At 46.0% G+C, this 27,793-nt stretch overlaps 1 protein-coding gene across 2 annotated transcripts in view; it reads left to right on the top strand.

Annotated features, from left to right (window-relative positions):
* Positions 1 to 27,793, top strand: part of BCAT1 (branched chain amino acid transaminase 1) — a 392,482-nt gene that overhangs the window by 349,388 nt on the left and 15,301 nt on the right. For both annotated transcript variants that reach the window (XM_078674099.1, XM_078674098.1), the window contains exon 8: positions 9,916 to 10,001. In XM_078674099.1, coding sequence (XP_078530225.1) covers positions 9,916 to 10,001 — 86 coding nt within the window. The remainder of the gene's footprint in view (positions 1 to 9,915; positions 10,002 to 27,793) is intronic.

Genomic DNA, 27,793 nt, shown 5'->3' with positions numbered 1-27,793 from the left:
GATTTAGGGGCTAAAGTGATTTCTTATTCTGACGACTCGCACCTGTTGTTTACCTGTAGAAAGGAAGAACAGATGGATAGGAAGGCCTTTAAATAATGTCTCTCATCCGTGTTCCATTGGATGATGGTTAATCAATTGAAATGTAATGCAGAAAAGACAGAGATGCTATTGTTTGGCTGTTTTTCACCAGTGTTATGGCAGTCCTGCTGTCCAAATGACTCCCACCCCCTGGCACTCAACAGGATGCAGTTAAGAACCTATGCATCAAATTTGATAGGGCCTTGTTTCTCCAACCACAAATGTAGTTGTTGGTAGGTTCCTGTTTTGTGATGCTACACATTTTGAAAAAGTTCCATCCAGTACTCTCTTTCCCTGCAAAAGAAAGCAGTCATTCAGGCTGCAATAACATCCAGATTGGACTTGGAAATGCCCCATACTTGGGTCTTCTAGATTATCATCTTAATAAACTGCAGGTTGTCCAGAATTCGGCAGCTCGAATTCTCTTGAATCTCCCCCCAGTGTGTCATATTTCCTCTCATTTAAAGTACCCTTATTGGCTTCCAATTAAAAAAAGGATTCTTTTCAAAGCACTGGAGCCCACCGGGGTAAGATACCTCAGGGAAAGGGCAAAGAGTATGCTCCTTCTAGACATCTCAGATCTTCCATCAGTCTGTTGGCTAAGGTCCCAAAGATTCATTGTGCGAGAATTGGAGGCAGGTCTTTCTCCTATCTCAGGTTGGTTCTCTGAAACAAACTTCCTTTGGAGTTACCTACAACAACTGAAACACCAATCTATCAAGATTTGTCAGCCAGCACTGGTAAATGTGGACCCATGGAAAGGCATTTTGCTTCTCCTCCCTTTCCCTAATCCCAAGATGTCTAAATTAGATAGGGAGTGATTTAGACTAATCGTTATAGCTCCAGTCTGGTTGAAACAATAATGGCACCCAGATGTACACACTTATCAGTTCATAGAGTATTGAAGATTAGAATTCATCCAGTGTGACTCCTAAACATAAGAACCAACTACCGTGGACAGTGCAGTGTCATACGTCCTGACAGTCTGACTTCTCAGCAGCTAGTGTATAAAGTCCTTTTTAACTCAGAAGACTGTAGAGATGTTTTTTGAATAGCTAGAACTTCCTTGGCCAGAGAAACATCTGCATCAAAAAGGGACATGTTCTGTCACGGGTGTAAGAATAAATGACTGTATCTAGTCTAATCTCAATCTCAACAATTGCTGACAATTGCTGACTTTTAACAGTTTTATTTGAGAGCGACCGGAGTGCCCGCCTGTAAGAGCGGGCCTGCCAGTATCGGTCAGCGTTCTAGTTACCTGTCACCACCTATATTAAAAGCTCAATGCTACGACTGCGGGCGCCAAAGGCGTGCCCGTCTGCGCCCATCAGCGTTCTGGAGGCGGCCGGCGTCAGCCTCGCTGCCGGTAGGAATCCTAATCATAATTCTTGCCTATGCTACAGCAGACGGACGCTCCTGGAAATAGGTACGGGCACAGTCTGCCGCTCCCCGATGCCTCACACTTGGAGCCAACAAAAATGGTTTGCTCACAAGGTAGCTGGGCTGCCTCTACCACTATGACAAGCTGACACCGAAAAGGGGGGCCATGAGCAATCCTGGACCCTGTGAGGTCAGGCGGTCTCGGGAGACTAGCCAGTTATGGGCCTTGCTCCTTAATACCAGGTCCATGAAAAACATGCCCTCAATATTTACGACGTAATGGATAAGAGCCCGGATTTCATGTTTTTAACGGAGATGTCGCTTAGTGGAGTTTCAAATCCTACCATTTCCACTGCTAACCCTACTTGCTATCAGATGATTAGGAGGGATCGGTCTGATGGCATTGGTGGAGGCATTTCTATAATTTCTCAGGCAGGATAGTTCCTGAGGAATAAGTAGCTGAAGCCGGAAGTCTTGGTTTCCCAATCAATCATTGGCGGGCATTTTAATATATAGACCCCCTGGCCCTGCCGGCATGTTCCTTGAGTCCATCAGCAATGTGGCCTCTCCCTTTGTTACGAAATAATAACACTGTCTGGTGTTAGGTGATTTCAATATCCATATGGACAAACCAGATGAACAGGACTCTATCAGATCACGGGAATCTCTTTCAAGTTGACCCCTTATGTTCATTACCCTACCCATGAAAAAATGCACATTTTGGATCAGATGCTCTCCACGGTAAAGATAGAAACTGGACGACCCCTTCCCCTTGTGTGGTCTGATCACTTCCTTCTTGGTTTTATAATCAAGGAAGAATCTAATCATCCCAGTTTTTATGGGAAGCCCCAGACGAGCAGCTTCAGACCTTTCCACCTAATTACATCTGATGCTCTGAGCACTGCCCTCAGTAACCACCCGATTCCCTTTAGCTGTAATCTTGAGGATGATGTAGTTTGTTTGGAAAATTGGCTCCAGCTCCAGGTAGGGGAGCTCACACCCGCATCCTCGCGCTCTGCTAAGACTGCTCGGGCCTCTGCCCCATGGTTCACCGCAGCCCTCAGTAAATGTCAGAGCACCTGCAGACGCCTGGAGAGGGTCTGGCAAACAAACTTTGATCTTAACGGTAGAATAGCTTACAAACAGGCGCTGAAGTCTCACTACAAACAAATCTATGAGGAGAAAAAACTTTTCTTCTCCTCTAAAATTAAATCAGCAGAAAACCAAAGTAATGACATTTTGAAAATAGTAAGAGAATTCTCATCCACGAGAGTGGTGGTCAGGCCATTTACCCCCTTTGAGACATGGACATGCCACATGGCCTCTTACTTCTATGATAAAATTAGAAATATCCAAGATACTTTCCCTGCACTGCCCCTTGCTCAGGCTGAATGTATTGAGCTTGAGTCCCCTTCCACTCTGGTAAGAGGACCGACTTTCATGCAGTTTCCCCCTTCCCCATGGTTAAATCTCTGGAAATCATGAATGTAAATGTATTGCGACTTATATAGCGCACGTATCACCCGAAGGCATCAAGGCGCTTGCTTAGGGAACCCGTCCTGGTATTCCCCTGTGAGATACCACGGCAGGGTATCCACAAGGTGAAAGCCAGGCATCCCACCGCGAGGGGCCAAAGTGGAGATTAAGCAAGCTATTGCCCAGAGTCGCAGAGTGTGACCCCGTGAGTCGAGTAGGCACCGGAGCGAGAATTGTCGAGTCCGTGGAATTTTTTTTTTTAGCACGAGACCCGCCGAAGCGGGGAATCGAACCCTGGTCCACGGCCGATCTCAGCTTCCAGGTCTGCCGCCTCTAACCACTGAGCCACGCTTCTCCTTAAATCCCATAAATCGGGCTTACCCTCCGACCCGTGCCCAGCCACTGTTCTGGCATCAATAGCGGAGATAATCAATCCAGCGGTGAATCGGATTCTTAATGCCTCACTGCAGAATAGGCTGGTCCATGACAAGTGGACAAAGGCGAGAATCCTCCCCCTATTAAAAAAGCTGTTATCTGATCCAGAGATAGCCTCAAATTACAGGCCAATATCCCTGCTCCCCTTCTTTTCCAAAGTCCTAGAAAAATATGTATATCTTGTCGCCACCATATGTTGAAACCAATCAAGTACTTCACCAGATCCAGTCTGGCTTCAGGGCAAACTTCACAAGTGAAAGAGCGCTTTTGGAAGTCTCTGAGGCTATCAAGGATACTTTGGATAAGGGAGGCAAGGCCGTGTTGATTTTATTGGACTTATCTGCGGCCTTTGACATCGTCCCCCATGACCGGCTCCTGCTGAGACTCCATGAGTGCGGTTTTGGGGGTACGGTACTCAAGTGGTCTTCCTCCTTTTTGAAGGATCGCCAGCAAACAGTTTGGTCCCCGCCCTTTGCTGCCTCCATTCCCCCCTTGGAGGTGGGAGTTCCGCAGGGCTCGATTTTGAGCCCAACACGTTTTAATATTTACATGACCCCCCTGGCGAATTCGGCAGAGGCCCACGGAGCAAAAATAGTATCATATGCGGACAATATGCAGTTGCTCTTTACCTGCAACAAAGACACAGATTTTAGAGGAGATGTGATCGACTCCTATCTATCAGAGGTGTTCACCTGACTTCAACTCAATCAACTTAAATGTAATTCCGAAAAATCGGAGATCATTTTCTTCAGCCTCCCCCCAAGTAATGAGTGGTGAAACTGGTGGCCTTTGGACATGTCCCCTCCCATACCCTCCGTAAAGACAGTTACAAATTTAGGAGTGAAGATGGGGGATAACCTATCCTTGAATACACAGATTCAAGCAGTAGTTGGAGCATGCTTCGGCATGCTGAAAATGTTAAAGCAGTTCTTGTCCCTCCTTCTGGTCACACACAGGAAAACGGTAATCCAGGCACTGATTGTATCTAAGCCGGTCTACGTAAACGTTCTGTACCTGGGGCTAATGGAATTTTTACTGACACGGCTGCAGACGGTTCAGAATGCAACAGCCAGAGCAATTCTCATGCTCGGTCCTAGAACACGCATGTCTCCCCATCTGAAATCCCTACACTGGCTCCCGGTCCGCAAGAGGATCGGCTTCAAAGCGCTGGTCCTGGCCTTCAAGGCTCTCCAAGGCACAGGTGCCTCGTACATCAGGAAGAGAGTCCACTTTTACTGCCCGCACCGAACTCTGAGGTCCTCAACGCTGCAGCTGGCGCGCACTCCCAAGTTTCACAGCGCGGATAGTCGGGCACTCCTTTCAGGAGCAAACCGCTCAACTCTGGAACAGTCTGCTGCTGGCATTTAAACAGATGCAGGACCTTCTTACTTTTAGAAAGTTATTGAAAACTTGGTTATTTCAGCAATAGTACACAAGTTTAGTTCTGATAGCACACTGTCAACTCCGTCACAAGGTTCTTAGCGCCGGGACACTCCATCGAATAGCTGTGCACTTTATAAGAACCTAAAAGAAAAAAAAAAAAAATATATATATATATATATATATATATATATATATGGATATATATATATATATCCTGCTCCTGGGTATGCCACAAAAATAATGGAACACTCGAACAGCTGCAAAGGTATGACCCTTAAACTTTATTGATTGATATGGATTGCACACGCCCGCAGGCAGGATAGTAGTACCTTCGTCATGCCTGACGCGTTTCAATTAATTCTTCCTCAGAGGCTTAGCGACGGAGATCACGTGCATACTCCCATATGTGGATTTCTTGAGCCATACCGTGACCACCGCATTGTGGGAGTTGAAGTCCTTAATTCCCTTGATGGACGCACTTTCGTAACTGCTACTCTTTTAGGAGTCCAAGCTCTGAATGAGCCCCCCACGTGCGCCTTAAATCCTTATCCATCACAGCTGCCCCACACCGAGGTAGGTAAGATTACTTTCTCGTGGCCCCTGTATTACACAGGGTGATGCTCTCCTCACGGCTGGGCTGCCGTATGAATATCCTGCTCCTGGGTCTGCCACAAAAATAAGGGAACACTCAAACAGCTGCAAAGGTATGACCCTTAACCTTTATTGATTGGTATGGATTGCACACGCCCGCAGGCAGGATAGCAGTACCTTCGTCATGCCTGACGCGTTTCAATTAATTCTTCCTCAGAGGCTTAGCGACGGAGATCACGTGTCAGGCATGACGAAGGTGCTCTATGGCACTTACTGGAGGTACCTGGTGGGCTAGTTGGACCCCAGGGACCCTCAAGATTCAAGGGGACTTAATCCCCCAAATTACAACGCGCCAGGGGGCGCGTTTGCAGAGTGGTGGAGAAATGGGGCATTGCCTTTGTCTACCTTTTACCAATCCCACTTCGTGGGGCTTACTGGAGGTAAAAGGTAGGCTAGTTGGCCCCTAAAGGACCCCCAGTAGTGAAGGGGACTTCAATTCCCATCCAAGAGAGTCCCAGGGAGTGCGTTTGTAGAGTGCTGGGCAAAGTGGACATGGCCTGGTACGAGTACATACCAATCCTGCTGTGTGGGACTGACTGGAGATAATAGTTTGGAAGTTGGCCCCCAAGGATGTCCTCGGGGGCCAAGTACCCCTCTTGCTACCTCCAGTAAGTCCCACATAGTAGGATTGCTAAGAAGTCTTCGGAGGCCATGACCCAGTTTCTCTATCACTCTGCAAACGTGCCTCGTGCAGACTATGGGATGGGGGATGGAGTCCAATTTAGTACTGAGGGAGTTGGGGGCTAAACATCCTTGCTGGTAAGTACTAAACAGTGGAATTCAGGAATTCCTGAGCATTGGTTGGACGCCCAGCACCCTTTCTCCACCACTCTGCAAATGTGACTACTAGTTAAAGTAGCATATTTCTGCACCTCTGACTTAGAGGCAGTTTTAATCCCCCTGCCCAATAATGTACAAGGGCCTTACAGAGGAGGTCATGCTAATCACAGGGTACCCCAACGCATAGTGTTCCCTAGTGTATGTAGGTGTTTTGACTGTATTCTATGTGTCTTTTAGCATAGCACTGGCTCTATGCCTGGTTAGTCAGTCAGTTACCACGAGTACCCGTCTGAAAAAGTTGTGGGCACAGGATGATTTTGCAACAAGGCCTCTTTCTGCTCCTCTGTTTGTTCTTTCTGCGCATCTTGCTTCTTCCTGCACTTTTCTTGGTCTTTGTGGACTTCTGTTGCTTCTTTCTGCATTTCTTTTGCTTTTTTCTGTGTGTTTTTCTTCTTTCTTCACATGTCCTACCCCTGTAGGCATAGTTAGAAACTAGCATTTAAAAAACCTTAGAAATTCACTTAAAAAAACATAGGTTTCAGGCACGTTATAGTTTGAAATTAGCATTTAAAAAACCTTTGAAATTCACTGAAAAAACAATAGGTTTCAGGCACATTATACTTAAAAATTAGCATTTAAAAAAATCTTTGAAATTCACAGAAAAAACCATAGGGTTCAGGCACGATATAGTTAGAAATTGGCATTTAAAAAACCTTCGAAATTCACTGAAAAAAACATAGGTTTCAGGGGCGTTATAGTTAGTTGGACATTTCCCTCGTACAAAACCATAGAAATTCCCTCTTATAGTTAGTTCAGCTAACTATAACTCGCACGCCCGCAATGCACTGCTGATGACATCACATATCACATCACTCATGACATGGTCAGTGACATCACTGATGACATCTCAAATGACATCACTGATTACATCATCCTTGTGATAGTGTCAGACCTCCTCTCACCCTAATATAACTTTTGATACACACACTCAAAAATACAAACTAACATTTTCAAAACAATGGATATACCAATACCAGTTACAACACACCTATTTAGTAGTTCCAATATCTACACACACACATTCACTCATTCACCAACAGTCCTATACCGTCACTCATACATGTACTCACTCATCATATGTCCTCGTACACCTATACATCCTGTTACACACCACCACTCATCCATAGAGTTACTCACACACAGTCACACATGCAAAGTATCAAACATCCATTTACTTGCATATAGTTATACACACACCACCACACTTACTTCTACAGAAACTTACACATACTTCCTCTCTTAAATAATCACTTATAGAAACACATACTTATTTATACAATAACTCTTCCAATCTCTCACTCTCACATATACACCAATACTCACATATACTAGTTTATGTTATGTTATGTTATGTTATATTGGTATTTGTAGCGCGCACAACTACTCTTGAGTATCCTGGCGCGAAATTACATTTAAAACATATGTAGTTACTCATAAAGACACTATTGAGACAGTCATTCACTCACTAACACACCCATACATACACTTATCCACCCATACAGTCCTGCACACATGCTGTCTTCAACACATACAAACAGTGAGTCACTCATTTATGCATCTATGCACTAAGTAATACCCCCACCGAACCATACAGACACTCAGACACTCATACTGATACTCAAAAAACTAACTAATAACCCATATAAACACTCATGTCATGTAGCTACTCACCAACCCATGCAGCCACTTATACACAAAGTGAGAGACTGATACAGATATTTACATATTTAAACATTACTCACTAACCCATGTATTTACTAAGATACACTTAATCAGCCAGTTATACAATCAATTTTACAACAAACAAATCATCCATTTAGACACTTATATACCCATTTATTCTTCCATCGACCTTGAGATGTACATATAGAAAACATATTTAATTTTCAGAAAAACACACATTCACTGTTTTCCATTAAATAATGGTTTCTTTGCAGCATCTAGATGCACGGGCATGGTCATATATTGAGTTATACAGATGTGTTACTTCTATACATATTTCCCCAAGAAAGAAATAAGAATAACACATTTTCTTACTGTACTTTCACTGGAGTGGTGTAGTGTTGTGGAGTTCCATGGAGGGAGTAGAATGTCGTAAAGTGGAAGTCCATGGAGTAGAGCTAGGTGGCTTAGAGAGGTGTAGAGTGTGTAGTGTGGAGGGGCAAAGAGTGTTGTGGAGTGGTGCAGAACAGAGTGGAGTGGCATAGTGGGTGTTGAGTAGAGTGTTGTAGAGTAGTGTGGCGTTGAGTGGAGTAGATTGTCGTGGAGTGGCACAGAGGAGTAGTGTAGGAGAGTGGAATTGCGTCAGAGTGGAGTAGAGTCTTGTAGGGTCGATTGGTGTGGAGTGGCGTGGAGTAGAGTGGAGGAGTGGAGTGGAGCAGTGTGGAGTAGTGTGTAATGGAATAGAGTGGAGTAACTTGACATGGAGTGGTATAGAGGGAGTTGCGTAAAGCGTTATAGAGTGGAGTAGTGTCGTAGAGGGTGAGTAGAGTGTTGTAGAGTGGAGTGGAGTAGAATTTAATGGAGTAGAGCGTCAGAGTGGAGTGTTGTAGAGTGGCCTAGACTGAAGTGGCATAAAGTATAGTGGTTTGGTGTAGATTGGCGAAGAGTGTAGTGGTTTAGAATTCATTGATTTTGAAGAAACTGTTGTGAAAATCAATTGGCATAGAGTGCAGTGATGCAGGGTAGAGTGGCGTAGAATAGATTTATGCTGAGCAAATTGGAGTGGCGTAGAGTTCAATGGGAAGAGGAGTGATGCATAGAGTAGTAGAGCATAGTGGTGTAGAGTAGATTGTTTCAGAGTAGAGTGAAGTGGCGTAGAGTGGAGAGCTTGCAGGGTAGAGTGTAGAGTAGCATAGAGTTCAGTGGCTTAGAGTGGTGTGGAGTGCAGTTTACAGGGAGTAGAGTGGCGTGACATGTATTGGAATAACATGTAGTAGAGGGCGTACAGTTGAATGATGCACAGTAGACTGCAATGCAAAAAGAACAATTGATTGATGGAATGCTGAAATGAATGTAAAATATTCACCCCACGTACAGAGATCTGGCCCTCAATCCATCTTTTTTTTTTTTTTTGCACTACATGCCATTCCAGTTTAGACCCAGCCATATGGAAATCAGTCCTGACCCTGCACCCCATGGCAACAGTCCAGCCTGAACTGCCATGCCAGGTCCTCCATGGACCGGAAACAAGCAGCTCAGGACCAGTTTCAGGGTATCACCCCATATCAATCAGGTTAGCTTGACTCCAGTGGCACTGTCCCAGGATGCTTGTTTCCGCTATAGGGAGGACCTGGCCTAGCAGTTCGGGCAGGACTGTTCCCAGGAGGAACATAGACAAGACTGATTTCCATATGGCTGGGTCCAAACTGAGGGGGGCACGGGAGCAAAAGGACGATGGATTAAACCCAGATCTCTTGACTGGTGGTGAGTTTTTTAAATGTTTCAGCACTCCGTTCATCAACTTGTATTTACAAATAGAAAGCAAGCAAATGTGAGTTACAACCACGAAGCCAACTGTAGCAATGTGCGGAATGCATTCCCATGGAAGCTTTCTGAATGTCTCCAAGATGTTGTTAAACAGATAACTGTGCTGTCTGCTAGGCTTTGACCTAAAATTGTATTTACATTGAATCTCGGAGGAGCAGATTAATCTTAACTTTATTTTTGCAGATGAAGAACTAGCCACGCCCCCTCTAGATGGCATTATTCTCCCTGGAGTAACAAGGCAGAGCATTTTGGACTTGGCGCACAAGTGGGTGAGTGTTATGAATTCATTATTACAGGCAGATTTTGTATTTCATTGTGATATATGTTATGTTATTTTTCTCAGTTGTGCCCAGTGAATACACATTGCTTGGCTTTATTCACACTGGATCATTGATAACCTTGCTATGACAAAATTTAACTTAAAGGAAAATCCTTTTTTTTTGTCAATTGACGTAATTGTATTCATAATTCTTTCTGGCCAAATAATTCTATCAGCACTACCTTCTTTAAAAATTGTATTTGTTTTCTTTTGATTTTTTTATTGTAAATGTGCCTCGTTGGCTTGACCACACCTGAAACCAGGGGGCATAAACATCTGTATCGCTTGCATGAATCCTAAGCCCCACCTCTGCAATGGCCCTTGCTCACTGTATCTTCTTTTATTTTCCCATCTCAATCAGATGGTAAACTCTCATGGCTCCTAACTTGTACTGCAATAGTTACCAAAGCCATACAACTTTGTTTTTGACTTCTTGCAGCAGATCTATTTTCTCTCTTTCGGTGGGGGTCCAGACGATTTTGCATTTGCCCTATGTCATGGGTTTTGGGTTTAGAAGAGGCATCTCTCTTATGTTTACATTCATGAAAGACACCACCATCATTTTGGCAGATTGTATCCAACCAGCTAATGCTTTTGCTAGATATGTGTTTTAAGTTGGAATGAAGCACATCTGCAACGGGGTCACATTACCTTCAGTGAGAGTAGACAGTGTTTGAAAGGGCAAGACACCCATAGTATGTAATAGTGAAATACGGGCCTCACTATGAGTACTTGTTAAAATGGGGCGTAATTACGAGTTATACGGTATTTAACACATCCAATAATTGTCAGATGTGTAAGATGTGTTAAATATGTCAGGCTTCGTTAAATTTTGGCAGGTCAAACCTACAGAAATGTCCCAGGGGAAATGTTTACGGCATTTGCCATATGATGCAGATTTTCCTGCGTTAAGCACCGAATTCCCCTTACTATTTCCCATATATTCATAATAGGTGCTCTTTATCAAACCCAATTAAGAACAAACTCTGTGATCTTGTTATTTACCAGGGGCAATAAATAACACCTCAGATCTTAATTAGACCCGAAAAGGCATAATCACAAGTATGGACCACAGCCATTACAAGGCCATTCCAGTACTGGCTGCATCACATTATGGCCACAGCAAGATTACATCTGAAGCAGCTGCCTTTAAATATGACTTCAAGTATAACTTTATTCAGTACTTCAGTATAACTCCCTTGGTCCATCGATTTCTCTCAGAAACTTCCCACAAGAGGTCGAGATCCCCCCTCCCCACCATCATCCCAATATTTATAGGCCATTTGCCAAACCACATAAAACGTTTCCTAGTTTCTGCACAATATCAGTATTTATGAGCGCATGCCACGTGCTAAAAACTTTAAACAATGCTTTTCCTTCGGCTAACTTACAGCCCAGACCTTCGGCCAGGAACTTCGTTGAGCTTAATATTTGCATTCCTGAGTATCAAAGACTCCCTTTTTCAAGGCAAATTCATTGCTGCCAGTGAATTATTTGCTTACTATCTGTGCAGTAGTAGGCTACAAAACTGATTTCAAGGCAAATTCATTGCTGCAGTGAATTCGGTGCTTACTATCTCTGCAGTAGTAGGCTCCAACACTGATTTCAAGTCAAATGCAGTGCTACCAGTGACTTCTGTGCTTACTATCTCTGCAGTAATAGGATACATCACAGATTTCAAGGCAAATGCAGTGCTAACAGTGAATTCTGGGCTTACTATCTCTGCAGTAATAGGATACAACACAGATTTCAAGGCAAATGCAGTGCTACCAGTGCAAGGCAAATGCAGTGCTACCAGTGAATTCTGTGCTTACTATCTCTGCAGTATTAGGATACAACACAGATTCCAAGGCAAATGCAGTGCTACCAGTGAATTCTGGGCTTACTATCTCTGCAGCAATAGGATACAACACAGATTTCAAGGCAAATGCAGTGCTACCAGTGAATTCTGTGCTTACTATCTCTGCAGTAATAGGATACAACACAGATTTCAAGGCAAATGCAGTGCTACCAGTGAATTCTGGGCTTACTATCTCTGCAGCAATAGGATACAACACTAATTTCAAGGCAAATGCAGTGCTGCCAGTGAATTATTTTGTGCTTACCATCTCTGCAGTAATAGGCTAAAACACTTATTTAAAGGCAAATTAGTTGCTGCAGTGAATTATGTGCTGACAATCTCTGCAGTAATAGGCTACAACACTGATTTCAAGGCAAATTCATTGCTGCAGTGAATTATCTGCTGACTCTCTGCAGTAATAGGATACAACACTGATTTCAAGGCAAATGCAGTGCTGCCAGTGATTTCTGTGCTGATTATCTCTGAAGTAGTAGGCTCCAACACAGATTTCAAGGCAAAAGCAGTGCTACCAGTGAATTCTGTGCTTACTATCTGTGCAGCATTAGGATACAACTCTGATTTCAAGGCAAATGCAGTGCTGCCAGTGAGTTATGTGTTTGCTATCTGTGCAGTAATAGGATACAACACTGATTTCAAGTCAAATGCAGTGCTGCCAGTGAATTATGTGCTTAATATCTGTGCAGTAATAGGATACAACACTGATTTCAAGGCAAATGCAGTGCTGCAGGTGAATTATGTGCTTGCTATCTCTGCAGTAATAGGCTACCGCACTGATTTCAAGGCAAATTCATTGCTGCCGTGAATTCTGTGCTTACTATCTGTGCAGTAATAGGATACAGCACTGATTTCAAGGCAAATGCAGTGCTGGCAGTGAATTATGTGCTTAATTTCTGTGCAGTAATAGGCTACAACACTGATTTCAAGGCAAATGCAGTGCTGCCAGTGAATTATGTGCTTGCTATCTCTGCAGTAATAGGCTACAGCACTGATTTCAAGGCAAATTCATTGCTGCCATGAATTCTGTACTTACTATCTGTGCAGTAATAGGATACAACACTGATTTCAAGGCAAATGCAGTGCTGCCAGTGAATTATGTGCTTACTATCTGTGCAGTAATAGGATACAACACTGATCTCAAGGCAAATGCAGTGCTGCCAGTGAATTCTGTGCTTGCTATCTGTGCAGTAATAGGATACAACACTGATTTCAAAGCAAATGCAGTGCTCCCAGTGAATTCTGTACTGACTACCTCTGCATTAATAGGCTCCAACACTGATTTCAAGGCCAATGAAGTGCTGCCAGCAAATTCTGTGCTGACTATCTCTGCAGTAATAGGATACAACACTGATCTCAAGGCAAATGCAGTGCTGCCAGTGAATTCTGTGCTTGCTATCTGTGCAGTAATAGGATACAACACTGATTTCAAAGCAAATGCAGTGCTCCCAGTGAATTCTGTGCTTGCTATCTGTGCAGTAATAGGATACAACACTGATTTCAAGGCAAATGCAGTGCTCCCAGTCAAAAATACTTTATTCGGTTTTTGAAAAATAAAAAACCATAAAAGTTCACAATAAATACAATTTACAATCCAAATATAAAATACATTTTTAAGAGACCAAGGTACAATAAAATAGGGTCCCAGACATAAAAATTATTTTCCAGTCCCGGGTTAAGGTAGTATCAGAAGAGTTCATAATTTGTCGTTCGAATACATAGTAGGTCATTGTTACATGTCCAGATATTCAAGGAGGGAAACACGGGTTTATGGGGTAGAAATCATGTAGATCCCATAATGATATTGGGCCGTCTCTTACTTGAGGCGGCCAAGTTTTCAAGTAAGGGACAATATTTCGATCTTTAAATCGCACAAGTACCAGGTCCCCAGCAACATCTTTGGGAAGAGAGCCCAACCAACCCACCCTTCTAACGCTCCTTATTGCTCCGTATAAATTACGGGGCAATGGCCTATTTTTTGACAGCCAGAATTTAGTTTTATTAAGTAAGTCGTGTTGTCTCTCTATTTTACCAGGTGGAAGGGCGGGTACACCCGCAAGGATGCACACGTATGGGGCCGCTTCCGGGGGTAAATGGATAGAATTAACTTTATTTAGACCTACTCTATGTGCGGTCGGATGGGGAAGAGGAACTTTTGCGGGGTATATAACTGTTTTTTGCCCTGGAGCGCTAGGGCCTGCAAGTTGTATTTGACGGATTTTTTCCTGCACAGGTGGTTTTAAACCTAAGTGGGTAGGAGGTGTCTTAGGGCGATTAGATGCGTCACTGCATTTATCAACCAGGGAATTTGACTTAATGGCTTTCTCTATCCCAGAAAGCCTATCCCCTAACATGGTAATTTTTTCTAACAGTGGGGCTATCATAGCGCTAACCATTTGTTCGATGAGGGGTAGTATGTGCAAAAGGGGAGGGGGTGTTATGGCTTCGGGAAATTCAGCAATCGGTGGGATCGTTGAGGAATTAACAAAGGATGGGGTACGGCACCGTTTTTGGGTTATGGGGTTATTTCCACCTTGGTTAACATCGTTATGTTTCCTTTTCGCAGATGGGACCTGAAGGAGTTCCATACTTTGTGTGTTCGGGCTGCGGGATTTGTTTGATAACACGAGGGGATCTAAAATAGTATCCGAATCTGAAGGTGTACTAGCACTTTTGATCATGGGTGGAGTTTCCAGTGTGGCATATTTGGTTTTGCATAGAAGGTTTAACTCATCTAGCAAGGTATACGTTTGCCCAGTGCCAGCTTCACCAGTTGTATGGACCCCCTTGGAGGTCATAGTGGGAAATGGGCTATAGGACCATGGAGTAAGCAAAAATCCACGAATACGTTAACGGAACAATTAGAGGGGGTCTTTACCTTCTAGCTAGTATACCTTTCTTATGTCAGTCTGAAGGGGGGTGGCCCGTCCCGTCCTTATCTGGCCTTTGAGGGCCGTAGAGGGCCCGCCCTTAGCCCGGGCTTCTCCCCGTGCTATGTCCCGCGCGCGTCCCGCGTCGCGGGATAAGGAGCGGGATTTAAACACTGTAGGCGTGGGGGGCGGGAACGCCGAGGGAAGAGGCAGCAGCTGGGAAGCAGAGAGACTGCTGGTCCTCGCAGTCCCTCGGCGTGGTGGAGCCTCTGTCCTTTCCCCTTCCAAAAGTCCCACACAGAGTCACAAGCGATTGGAAAGCGCACAGATCCCACGTCGTTCCTCCCAACAGCAAACGCACCGTGAGCGGCACCCGCGGAGCGGGGGCCGCGATAGGTCAATAAGATGACCAGGCGGGGGGGCGGGAAAGCCATGGGAAGAGGCAGCAGCTGGGAAGCAGAGAGACTGCTGGTCCTCGCAGTCCCTCGGCGTGGTGCAGCCTCTGTCCTTTCCCCTTCCAAAAGTCCCACACAGAGTCACAAGCGCTTGGAAAGCGCACAGATCCCACGTCGTCCCTCCCAACAGCAAACGCACCAGTGCTCCCAGTGAATTCTGTGCTTGCTATCTGTGCAGTAATAGGATACAACACTGATTTCAAGGCAAATGCAGTGCTCCCAGTGAATTCTGTGCTTGCTATCTGTGCAGTAATAGGATACAACACTGATTTCAAGGCAAATGCAGTGCTCCCAGTGAATTCTGTGCTGACTACCTTTGTAGTAATAGGCTCCAAACACTGATTTCAAGGCCAATGAAGTGCTGCCAGTAAATTCTGTGCTGACTATCTCTGCAGTAATAGGCTCCAAATCTGCTTCCCCTATACTAACTGCCTCGGCACATACAATTACTCCAAGGAGACGCAGGTGATTCAGCAAGATGGCATCACTTTAGAAGGAGCTGGTCACAGGTTCTTAGCTTCTGATTATTTGTGTAAGCAGCCTCAGCAGTCGCTCTCCTGCACTGTTCAACATTTCGAGCGAAGCACATCAGTACTTGACTCTCATAGTTTGTCAAGTTAATGCTCCCCTGTCCTCAAGTTCCTCATACCTTTTCCCATCTGTGTTCAACATAAACGTCTCCCAGAATTAGAGCGCATATTAACATTTGAATGGCATCTCTCTTCTGGGGTTGCAGCAGAGTTCATTATTCCTCCTCTTCTACTTTCCTCCAGAGAGTCTTTCAGACTCAGAGAAAGAAGTAGAAAGATGTTATTAGGTCTGCAAAATTTACTATCGAAACATTTGCTTGGCACTGAATCAAACTAATTTCAGAGCAATAACATCCAGATACCATATATTTTGTATGGAATGTTTTTTGGGTTTTGGGTTTAGAAGAGGCATCTCTCTTATGTTTACCTTCATGAAAGACACCACCGTCATTTTGGGAGATTGTATCCAACCAGCTAATGCTTTTGCTAGATATATGTTTTAAGTTGGAATGAAGTACATCTGCAAAGGGGTCACATTACCTTCAGTGAGAGTAGACAGTGTTTGAAAGGGCAAGACACCCATAGTATGTAATAGTGAAATAAGGGCCTCATTATGAGTACTTGTTAAATTCCGACCTGTGCATTAACCCCAGTGTAAGCATGGGACGTGATTACGAGTTATACGGTATTTAACACATCCAATAATTGTCAGAGGTGTAAGATGTGTTAAATATGTCAAGCTTCGTTAAATTTTGGCAGGTCAAACCTACAGAAATGTCCTGGGGGAAATCTTTACGGCATTTGCCATATGATGCAGATTTTCCTGCGTTAAGCACCGAATTCCCCATACTATTTCCCATATATTCATAATAGGTGTTCTTTATCAAACCCAATTAATAACAAACTCCGTGATCTTGTTATTTACCAGGGGCAATAAATAACACCTCAGCTCTTAATTAGACCCGAAGAGGCATAATCACAAGTATGGACCACAGCTATTAACAAGGCCATTCCAGTACTGGCTGCATCACATTATGGCCACAGCAAGATTACATCTGAAGCAGCTGCCTTTAGATATGACTTCAAGTATAACTTTATTCAGTACTTCAGTATAACTCCCTTGGTCCATCGATTTCTCTCAGGAACTTCCCACAAGAGGTCGAGATCCCCCCCCCACCATCATCCCAATATTTATAGGCCATTTGCCAAACCACATAAAACGTTTCCTAGTTTCTGCACAATATCAGTATTTATGAGCGCATGCCACGTCTTAAAAACTTTAAATAATGCTTTTCCTTCGGCTAACTTACAGCCCAGACCTTCGGCCAGGAACTTCGTTGAGCTTAATATTTGCATTCCTGAGTATCAAAGACTCCCTTTTTCAAGGCAAATTCATTGCTGCCATGTGAAGTATCACGAGATAGGTGGCTCCTCCCCTGGACTACAGTGCGCATGGGCATCGACTCCATCCCCAGATTGTTTTTTCCACCATTGGGTTCGTATGCATATTTGATCACTCAAGTTCGGAATCAATAAAACTTTTCTTTTTGGCCCAAAGGCCTTTCCTATTTCGTCGGTATTGTCTTCCGATCGGTGCCCAGTTCTGTTCCAGCTCAGTTCCCGAGTCGGACATCCAGAGGAGTCGCGTGGCTCTTCAGTGCTCGAGGCCCAGTCGACGCTACAGACCTTATTCGACAAAACATCATGGAACGGAGCCCGTTCAAGAGATGCCCCGTGTGCAACTCGAAGTATCCCCACATCGACGTCCACCCGGTGTGCAACAAGTGCCTGTCGCCGGATCACGATGAAGCCAACTGTATGGCTTGTTCTCGTTTCCGCTCCAAGAAGACGATTCGACTTCAGCGCGTGGCATGCCAGGAGGCCCAGCAGACGGCACCTGACCCGGTGAACATTTTCGATACCGAGGGAGAAGAGGCAGACGAGCAGGGAGATCAAGAGCCGATTTCCACGGCAGAGATCGACTCCAACTACGACGCAGACGTAGAAATGCTCGATGCAGAAGAAATCGTCGACGAGGTAGGAGACGACGATGCGGCCTATGGGGCCACGGAAGATAGCTCAAGCGAGGAGCTATGCCCCGTTCAAACAATATCTACGGCTCAGGTAGAGGGATCGCCACATGGCCTTACCCAAGATCTTGCACCTAGTTCCACAGTCTCGCCTCCAGGCCTGGCTACGGACACTTCTAGAGAGCCACCATTGGTGAAATCGAAACCAAAAGAGAAAGCTTCGGTGTCTACAAAACCGAAAGCGCTAGAGGCGCCGTCGAAACCGAAAGCGCGTGTCGCCTTGGTCGGATCCACGTCTTCAGACCTGTCGGTGCAGACAAAGCCAAAAAAGGTTGTCGAACCGGTGAAGTCGCTCAAGGGCGTTGAGCCGAAGACTGGGACACCGAAAGCAATTGTCAAGGTCATCGACCCGAAGACTTCGGCGCCGAGGGCCGTCGACACAGACAAAGGACTCGGAGCTACAAAAGGTGTCGATCCTGCGCGTCGGCCGGACAAGGCCAAAAGTACTACAACACTCGAGTCCGCACCTGGTGCTGGCTCAAAGGCACCTGTCGAGTCGACGCAGCCGTCCGCCTCCTTTACGAAGCAGGTGTCGGAATCGTTGAAACGTATTAAGGACAAAGCTTCCGCTGTCGATCCGAAGGATACTTCCATGCAGAAGCCTGCCACCAAACCGCAAAAGTCGACAGCGCCTATTCAGTTTACGCTGCCGCCGAAAGTGGCGCCGAAGGCGTTCGCGCCGAAGAATGTTGTCGAGGCGTCCATGAAGGTGTCCATGGGGCCGAAGCCTGCCCCTGCAGTTGTGGGCACAAGGCATCGACAACCCCTGCTGGAGGAGCAGTCGGAACAATTCATCGACGCCGACACCGGGAAACTTTCGATTTATAAACGAAAGATCACACCAGCACAGCCTATGGAGTCCTACACAATTCCTTTAAAGAAAAAGAAGGATTCCACGGATTCACCCGTTCTTGTTGAACTAATAGCTCCACGTGGACAGGAAACTGCTCCAATCTCGCCCACTTACTCAGATGTGGAGGCTGGGGAAGGTGACTATGATGAGTACAACTACCCTGCTGACACTGATCCTGAAGTTCAACATGACACATGGGCAGATGCTGCAGACCCAGGGGATCCACAAACTGCACCAGACACTCAAGTGTATAATGTCAAAACGTCACCTACTGAGGACTCAGCGGCATTTAATGCGCTTATTGAGAGGGCAGCCAAAAATCATGACGTCCAGCTCCATGCTGACCCTATTGAGGTGGATTTTTTGTTTGACACCTTTTCCACCTCTGAGAAGACCGTAAAGACTCTGCCTATGCTGAAGGGTGTCTTAAAACATGCTGCAGACATTTTTAAAGAACCCACAAGGGCCAGGGTTATAAACCCCAGAATTGAAAAAAAGTACAAGCCGGCGCCTGGGGACCCTACCTACATCAAGGGCCAGTTGCCGTTGGACTCTTTAGTAGTTTCCAATGCCCGGAAGAGGGCAAACTCGCAAACTACTGGTGATGCTCCTCCCCCTGACAAGGAATCTAAAGTGCTAGAAGCATCAGGGAAAAGGGTGGCCGCTCAAGCAGCCAATATCTGGCGCATTTCAAACACTCAGGCACTCTTGGCCAGATATGACAGGGCACATTACGATACACTTGAGACCCTGTTACAACACTTACCAGATGAATATAAAGAGGCAGCAGAGATGCTCATACAAGAAGGGAAACACATCTCAAATGCTTCTATTAAGTGTGCACTAGATGGAGCTGACACCGCGGCCAGGGCCATTAACACCAGTGTAATGTTGCGGCGTCAAGCCTGGCTCAGGATCTCCGGGTTCAAGCCGGAGATACAAACCACCATCCTAAATCAGCCTGTAAACCCTGATCACTTATTTGGACCTGAGGTGGACACCACCCTAGAAAAAATCAAGAAAGACACCGAGACTGCAAAGTCTATGGGGGCTCTCCAGTCCCAGCAGTTCAGGGGTGGTTCTTTTCGTCACTCAAGCAATAGAGGTGTTTCCAGAGGCCAGCTATCCCAGCAAACACAGTACACGAAAAGTGGCGCACAAACCTCATACAACAAACAAAGTAGAGGTGGCTATCGCGGAAACAGCGCCAAAGGCAGAGGTCGTGGAAACAACAGCTCCCGATCCTCCGCCGCCAACAAACAGTGACGCCTTGTCACTGCCCCCCGACCATACAACACTGGTCGGGGGGAGACTCCAACAGTTCCTGCCAGTCTAGAAATCCATCACCACAGACAGGTGGGTCAGACAGCTTATCCAGTACGGTTATTGTCTGGAGTTAACATCCACTCCATCCAACATACCCCCAAAACACCGTCCTATGTCCACAGAGCATTTGCACTTATTGCAGCAAGAGGTACTCGTCATGCTTCAAAAAGGGGCAATCGAGCTCGTACCAGTGGAACAAAAAGGCACAGGAGTGTACTCCCTGTACTTCTTGATCCCAAAGAAAGACGGGTCCCTCAGACCCATACTGGACCTCAGGCCCCTAAACCAGTACATTCTATCAGAACACTTTCATATGCTCACACTGCAGCAGGTTCTTCTGTTGCTCAATCAGGGGGATTTCCTCGCAACATTAGATCTAAAGGATGCATATTTTCACATTCCACTACATCCGTCACACAGAAAATACCTCAGATTCACCATTCAGAATCAGCATTACCAATTCAAAGTCCTCCCTTTTGGAGTGACCACAGCGCCCAGGGTGTTCACAAAGTGCCTGGCGACAGTGGCTGCGCACCTCAGGAGGCAAAACGTGCACGTCTACCCCTATTTGGACGACTGGCTTGTCCAAGCAAAGTTGGCCCAGCAGTGCGCTGCCAACATGTCCCACACCATTCACCTTCTTCACGATCTGGGATTCTCACTGGATTATCCAAAGTCACACCTTCAGCCCACCCATGTGCGGCAGTATCTAGGCGCGACAATAAACACTCTGGCTGCCACAACGCAGCCGAATTCAGTGAGGATCGACAGCATTCAATTGCTGATACAGAAATTCAGACCGCAGCACTCACTTCCAGGGAGGTACACACTCTCCACAGTTGTCTCATCTGGCTCAGAGCATGTGGAAGTGGGCCATTCAAAGGAACATCTTCCTCATGGCGGAACACCTCCCAGGCAAGGACAATCAGATGGCGGATCTGCTCAGCAGGTACATCCACCAAATGCACGAGTGGGAGCTACATCCATCAGTGCTCCACCCGTACTTCCAGCAGTGGGGTCATCCAGAGATAGACCTCTTCGCCACAAGGGAAAACGCCAAATGCCAAAGCTTTGCCGCCAGGTTCTCGCGCCCACAGTCGCAGGGCAATGCGATATGGATGAACTGGTCAGGCAAATTTGCGTACGCTTTTCCCCCAGCACCTCTAATACCGCTGGTGGCACGAAAGCTAAAGCAACACTCGATGACGCTCATCCTGGTTGCTCCAACGTGGGCACGCTAACCATGGTACACCACGTTTCTAGAACTTTCCGTGGTACCGCATCAAAGGCTGCACCTCACACCCAGACTTTTGACGCAGAGCCATGGCGACATTCAGCACCCAGATCCGCAACAGCTCAACCTGGCGATCTGGCTCCTGAGGTCTTAGAGTTTGGCCACCTCAACTTGCCTCCAGACTGCATGGATATCATACGGGAGGCAAGAAAGCCCACCACCAGAGCATGCTATGCGGCAAAAGGGAAGCGGTTTGTCATTTATTGCGTAGACCACAACATTGACCCGCTTGACGCATCCACGTACAACATCTATTGCTATCTGTTACATCTTTACAAATGCAATCTAGCATATGCTTCCATTCGAATACATTTATCCGCCATAGCGGCTTCTCTCCAAAACAGGCAGCATCTCTCCCTTTTCAGAGTGCCTGCCATTAAAGCCTTTCTGGAAGGACTGAAACGAGTCATTCCTCCCAGGACCCCACCAGCTCCTGAATGAAATCTTCATGTGGTCCTCACCCGACTAATGGGTCCACCTTTTGAGCCTCTACATTCCTGCGAGATTCAGTTCTTAACATGGAAAGTGGCTTTCCTCATAGCCATTACGTCACTGCGTAGTGTTAGTGAACTCCAGGCACTGACTGTACAAGAGCCATTCATACAAATTCACTACAACCGGGTGGTGCTGCGCACTAACCCTAAATTTCTTCCAAATGTGGTTTCACAGTTCCATATCAATCAGACTATTGACCTGCCTGTGTTCTTCCAAAATCCTGAGACAGTGGCAGAAAGAATGCTCCACACTCTTGAGGTCAAAAGAGCTTTGATGTATTACATTGATAGGACCAAAGATTTTAGGAAGACGAAACAACTCTTTGTTGCCTTTTCCGCACAACACAAAGGCAGCCCCATTTCCAAAGCAGAGATAGCCAGGTGGATCGTTAAGTGTATTCAGATTTGCTATCAAAAAGCTAAGCGCACTTTAACCATCCCTCCAAGAGCCCACTCCACCCGCAAGTTGGGGGCCTCCATGGCTTTCCTTGGAAATATCCCTTTAGAAGACATTTGTAGAGCAGCCACATGGTCTACCCCACACACATTTACAAAACACTACTGTGTAGATGTGCACTCCAAACAGCAAGCAGCTATAGGGCAGGCTGTTCTAAAAACACTTTTTCAAACTGCTGCAGCTGGCACAGGCGGCCGCCGCTAATGGAGGGACTGCTATATATTCTATGCTATAGCTATGAATTCAGCAGCCCATATGCCTCGAACCGAATATGCTACTTACCAGTATGCATCTGTTCTTGGCATGTAGGGCTGCTGACATTCATAACGCCTCCCTCCTCCCCGGTGCCTGTAGCGGCTGCAGCACTTACACTTACTCTTAGCATGGTCATCACTCACGCTGTTACACTCCATCTTCGCCACAATGGCTGAAAACAATCTGGGGATGGAGTCGATGCCCATGCGCACTGTAGTCCAGGGGAAGAGCCACCTATCTCGTGATACTTCGAAGACTCTTCCAGGACAACAATGTGCAATCATCCGGACCCAACACTAGGCTGCGATCTATGCTATAGATATGAATGTCAGCAGCCCTACATGCCAAGAACAGATGCATACTGGTAAGTAGCATATTCGCTTCAGACGGAGGACCGTAACCCCCTGAAAGAGGACTGACCAGGAAAAAGGTGAATTAACAGGAAAGGGAAGTTTACCTTGAACGAGACAAGTTAAGTCCCTCAACTCCCCATGTCCTGCCTACTGTCGGAGCCCATCTTTAACCTGAATTACTCAAAAGAGTGTACAAAAACAGCCTAGAAGTAAATAACTTTCTATATGACATCGGGGAAGGAAGATGGCGGCTGACTGACACCGCCGATGAGTCGCTCTGCTGAGCATCTCCCCGCGCACTGAGTTTGCTGATCCTGAACCAGTAGCTCTGCACTAAGAAACCCGACGGAGTAACCGCGCTACCTCGGTAGCCAAGTGCCGAGCAAGAGGACAGCGAGGAATGGTCCCAAAACACCTGAAACGCCCCCCTCGGGACGTACCCTTCGTTTTTACCTGCAGCCTGCAGATTAACCAGCTGCATCGCCGCTAGGAACGGAATCTGTTTTCGTGGATCTGTGCGGGGCTGCGCGCAGCCTCATCCATCCTTCCTCAGCTTCACTTCCACAGCGCTGCTGTAGGCTGCGCACACTGCTGTTTCCGCACGAGCCATCTGCCTCAGACGGATTCCCTTGGCTGGAGAGACCCCTTGCCGTGCTGCCCTTCCCGGTGGCATCCCTGCGTAGAACATAACTCACAAGTAAGCATGACAGGAAAGGGGGCGCGTGGGGGGCAAACCAAGAGCACACCCGTAGCAGGGATTTCTCTCCCAGTCACCACCCGGCAGAAGAAACCAGAGATTCCAGGCAGCAAGGCCAAAACAGGGGGTGGGGGGACGGGGGAGAAGGGGGAAAAAGCAGGATCCCCAGAGAAAATGCCAAATGAACTGGACTCCCAAAATTCTGCCACAATTAAAAAAGGCCCCGCACGTGTAACTGGGAAACAACAACCACTCATAACTACAAGCTTTGGGGCCATATCAAGGGATGACAAGGGCCCTACCTCTATTGATGTTGCTGCTGTTGTTACTGATGCAGATGCAGAAGATGCAGATGATGAAACCCGATCTGCTGTATTTACAAAAGCTACTACAACAGCCACTGCACTCTCTGCTCTCCCTGAGGGTAGCATGACACAGCACCTTGGGAACCCCAGCTCTGCTCCTTGCAAAGAAAGCCATCATGATTCTATCCTGAGGGTGCCTCCAAGGTCGTCTCCCCCCCTCTTCTGCATACCAGTAATCTTCCTCTGCAGGAGTATAAGCTCAAAACGTCGGACTGCCAGGACAAATTTTATTCCCTCACCGAGGATTCGGAACTCTCAGACATAAGTATTTCTATCTCTAGCGGGGAGGAAGGCGCCAAATGGTATAGCAGCTCCAATACGGATCCTATGAAGCATAAGCGCCTCTCAAAAAAGAAACAGCTGCTTAAATCAAAGGGGAACAAGGAACCGCATGGCAATGACTGGGACACTTCCGACAAAGATGATAATACAGACCTAAAGTGGTAGTATGAGGACACATCACTCTTGTCATCCTTTAAACCTGCTGCAATCTCTGGGGGCTCCCAGACCGTGGCAGACGGTCCTAATGTGTGCAATGGGAGCGGGCAAAACAACGAACCAGCGCTAGCAGGTATTCTACAATCCATCAGGAGTTTCCAAGCAGAAGCAAAGGCAGATAGCTGGCGATAGCGACTGGCAGCAAAGAAACTACAAGGGGCTGTGTGCAAGGTGGGGAAGACGTGCGCCAAAATTGTTGACCGCATGGCCTCGGTGGAACTGCGAACCGAGCAACTGGAAAACGATATTACCTTGCTCAAAACTCAACATGATGAACCTGAGGGCTTGGTTAAAGATTTAATGTGAAAGGCCGAGGAGCAAGAAAATTGGCAGAGGCGGAACAATCTCCACTTTTTGGGGATTCCAGAAGGGATTGAAAAGAATGATCCGAGGAAATTTATGGCAACTTTTCTTAAGGGAGCGTTTCCAGAACTCCAGGACTGGGATTGGGATAAGGAGGTCCAGAGAGCTCACAGGTTTCCTCTTTTTCCCAGCTAGAAGGGCCCGGCCTCACAACAACACCCTTGGGCTATGCTGCTTTTTTTTGGCAACTTTCTGCTTCGCCAGGCCCTATACGACCTTGCCAGACCCACTAATAAACGCTCTTTTGAAGGTATATTTTTCTTTTCTCGACCAGACTTCGCGCACACCATGGTGGAGCGCAGATGGAGGCTCAGACAGCTGTTTGATCCTTTTCAAAAACTGGGGGCCACAGTGTATCTTCAAAATCCTGCAAAGCTTAAAGTTATCTTTCAGGGGTCAACTCGGAGCTTTATCTCAGAGGTTCAGGCCAAAAGCTACCTAGATGAAATCACTGGACATAAGTAACAACTATTGGTCCTCTATGTTTAAATAAATTTTCAGATTTTGCAAAGTATAGTCTTGAACAGCCATATAGATGTATAGATGCATTGATTCCTCTAAGGTTTTTTTTTCTTCTTTTTGGTAGCTTGTTCTCTTCTTATTTTTCCCCTTCCTATTTTTTCTCCTTTTCTGGCTCACTAATGTTTTTTTGTGTGAGGGTGGTGCGCAGGGGAGGTGGCTCAGCAGGCTCATGGGGGAGTGAATGATGGACGTCAGTTCCCTGTCCCAGCGCGGGGCAGGCAACTTTCAAGATTGGTGGTGGGTGGGGGGGATGGGAGGAAGGGGGGATCAGAAAGGACAGATCACAAAAAGAGCAAAACTCACCTTAGGCATCACAAACGTTATAGGCAGAACGTTGGAAACATGGGGTTTGGCTTCAAGCTCGGCCTTGCTTTGGTCTCAACTCTTTTAAACACATGGGGGCACTAAAAATACTATCTATAAACATCTGTGGCCTAAACAATCCTAAAAAAGGCAAATAGTAGCATTAGGATTACGGGCCTGGGGGGCAGACATCGTGTGCCTCCAAAAAACGCACATAGAGGGGCCTCAGAGACAACTTATGAACTCACTTGGGTATAGGCTTATTTGCGCAACTTCACAGGGGGCTTGGGTTCAGGGGGATGGTTATTTTAGCTAATGGTAATAGACTGATCTTTGTTCGATCTAAAACCGACCATTTTGGGAGATGGGCTATTACCGAATGTCAGTATGACAAGGGTTTAAAATGTACATTATGTATGATCTATGGGAGTAATAGTGACAACCCGGCTGTTTTTGATGTAATCTCCAATGAACTTACACACAGGCCTTTACCGATGTTGGTGTGCGGGGATTTTAATATTAATCTTCCTACTAATTGGTCGATCAAAGATGAATGGGTATACAGAGGCCGTAAGCCGCAAGTATTCAAATCCTTAAAAAATCTATGCCTCACACATGGATTGGTTGATGGCTGGTAGATATCTAATCCCAATGATACAGGGTATACTTTTTTCTCCAACCCACACTCTTCCCACGCTAGAATAGATTTTGTGTTATGTCTAACTCCCTTAAGACCAAATGTCAAACGGAGAAGCTGCCCTGTATACTCTCCGATCATAAACCCCTAGTTTGCTCATTAAATGTAATGCCGGCCAAAACTGAGTCCATTTCTTGGACCTTTGAAAAAATCCTTCTAGAGGATGATAAATACAGGGCCTATATGAAAGAATGGATCCCCAACTTCTTAGTTTATAACTCCGGCAGCGCTCCGATCGATATAGTTTGGGATACCCTGAAAGCTGGGATTCGTGGTGAGACCATACAGTATTCTAGGAGAGCCAACAAGGTTGAGAGGGAGACAACGGGTGGCCTGCAAGATAGTCTTCGGCAGGCAGAAGAAGAACTATCAAGAGTTACTAGGCGGGCCAATTGGGCTGACGAAATCTCCAAAATACAAATTCAGACTGCAATTACCAAGGCAGCTATTACCAATATTTTTACAGAGAAAGCCATGAGGAAAGCTGCTGCCAGGAAAGAGTTGGTTTACGAAGTTAATAAAGTAGTGGGACATCAGCTAGCCGTGCGCATGCGTCAACAAGCCACCTCTAATCTGATTCATTAAATATACGATTCTGTGGAAGGTTCTTTATCTGACCCAGAGCTTATTAGAGAAGCCTTTTGCAGATTTTACCGGACTTTGTATACGGAGGAAGGACGAGGGGCTATAACGGAGGTAGAAAAATACCTAGAGAGTGGTGACTATGACAAACTAGATGAAGCAGGCCAGTACTTGCTGGGACAATCTCCCAATGTGGAAGAACTTGTAACTATTATTCAAAATCTCCCGAAAGGGAAGGCCACCGGCTTGGACAGTATTCCTTCTGAGTTCTATTTTTTTTTTTTAGACCAAATCAAGGATATTATATTAGAACTATTTATTCATATTTCTGAAGGGGGCCAACCTCCTAGTTCCTGGTCCAGAGCAAAAATAATAATATTCCCTAAAAAGAATAAACCCCTGGAACAGCTAGGATCGTGCCGCCCTATCACGCTCATCAATGCGGACTCAAAAATATATTCCAAGTTGCTGGCAAACAGGGTTGCCCCATTGTGCATAAGGTGATTATGCGATGTCAACACGGCTTTGTCCCGGGCAAATCTATCATCAATCATATACACAGAGTGATTACCTCATTCGATGGTTCAGAGGTGGCAGGAGACCCTATGGCACTAATTCTTCCAGACGCTGAGAAGGCGTTCGATAGGGTCTCCTGGCCATTTTTATGGGCTACCATGGCTAAGGTCGGGTTTGAGGAGTGCTTTATTAAAGCAGTACATAAATTATATATTAATCCTAGAGCAGTGGTATCTGTGAATGGAAGCCTCACCAAGGAATTCGCAATATCCTACGGAACTCGACAGGGGTGTCCTTGTTCACCACTCCTATTCACCATATATATTGACCCCTTTATTCGAAGACTTTAGAGAAATGAGAATATACC

The sequence above is a fragment of the Lissotriton helveticus genome, chromosome 1_1 (assembly GCF_964261635.1).
Source record: "Lissotriton helveticus chromosome 1_1, aLisHel1.1, whole genome shotgun sequence".
Classification (NCBI taxonomy): Eukaryota; Metazoa; Chordata; class Amphibia; order Caudata; family Salamandridae; genus Lissotriton; species Lissotriton helveticus.
The sequence above is the reverse complement of the archived record's forward strand: the minus strand, read 5'-3'. Positions and strand labels throughout refer to the sequence as shown.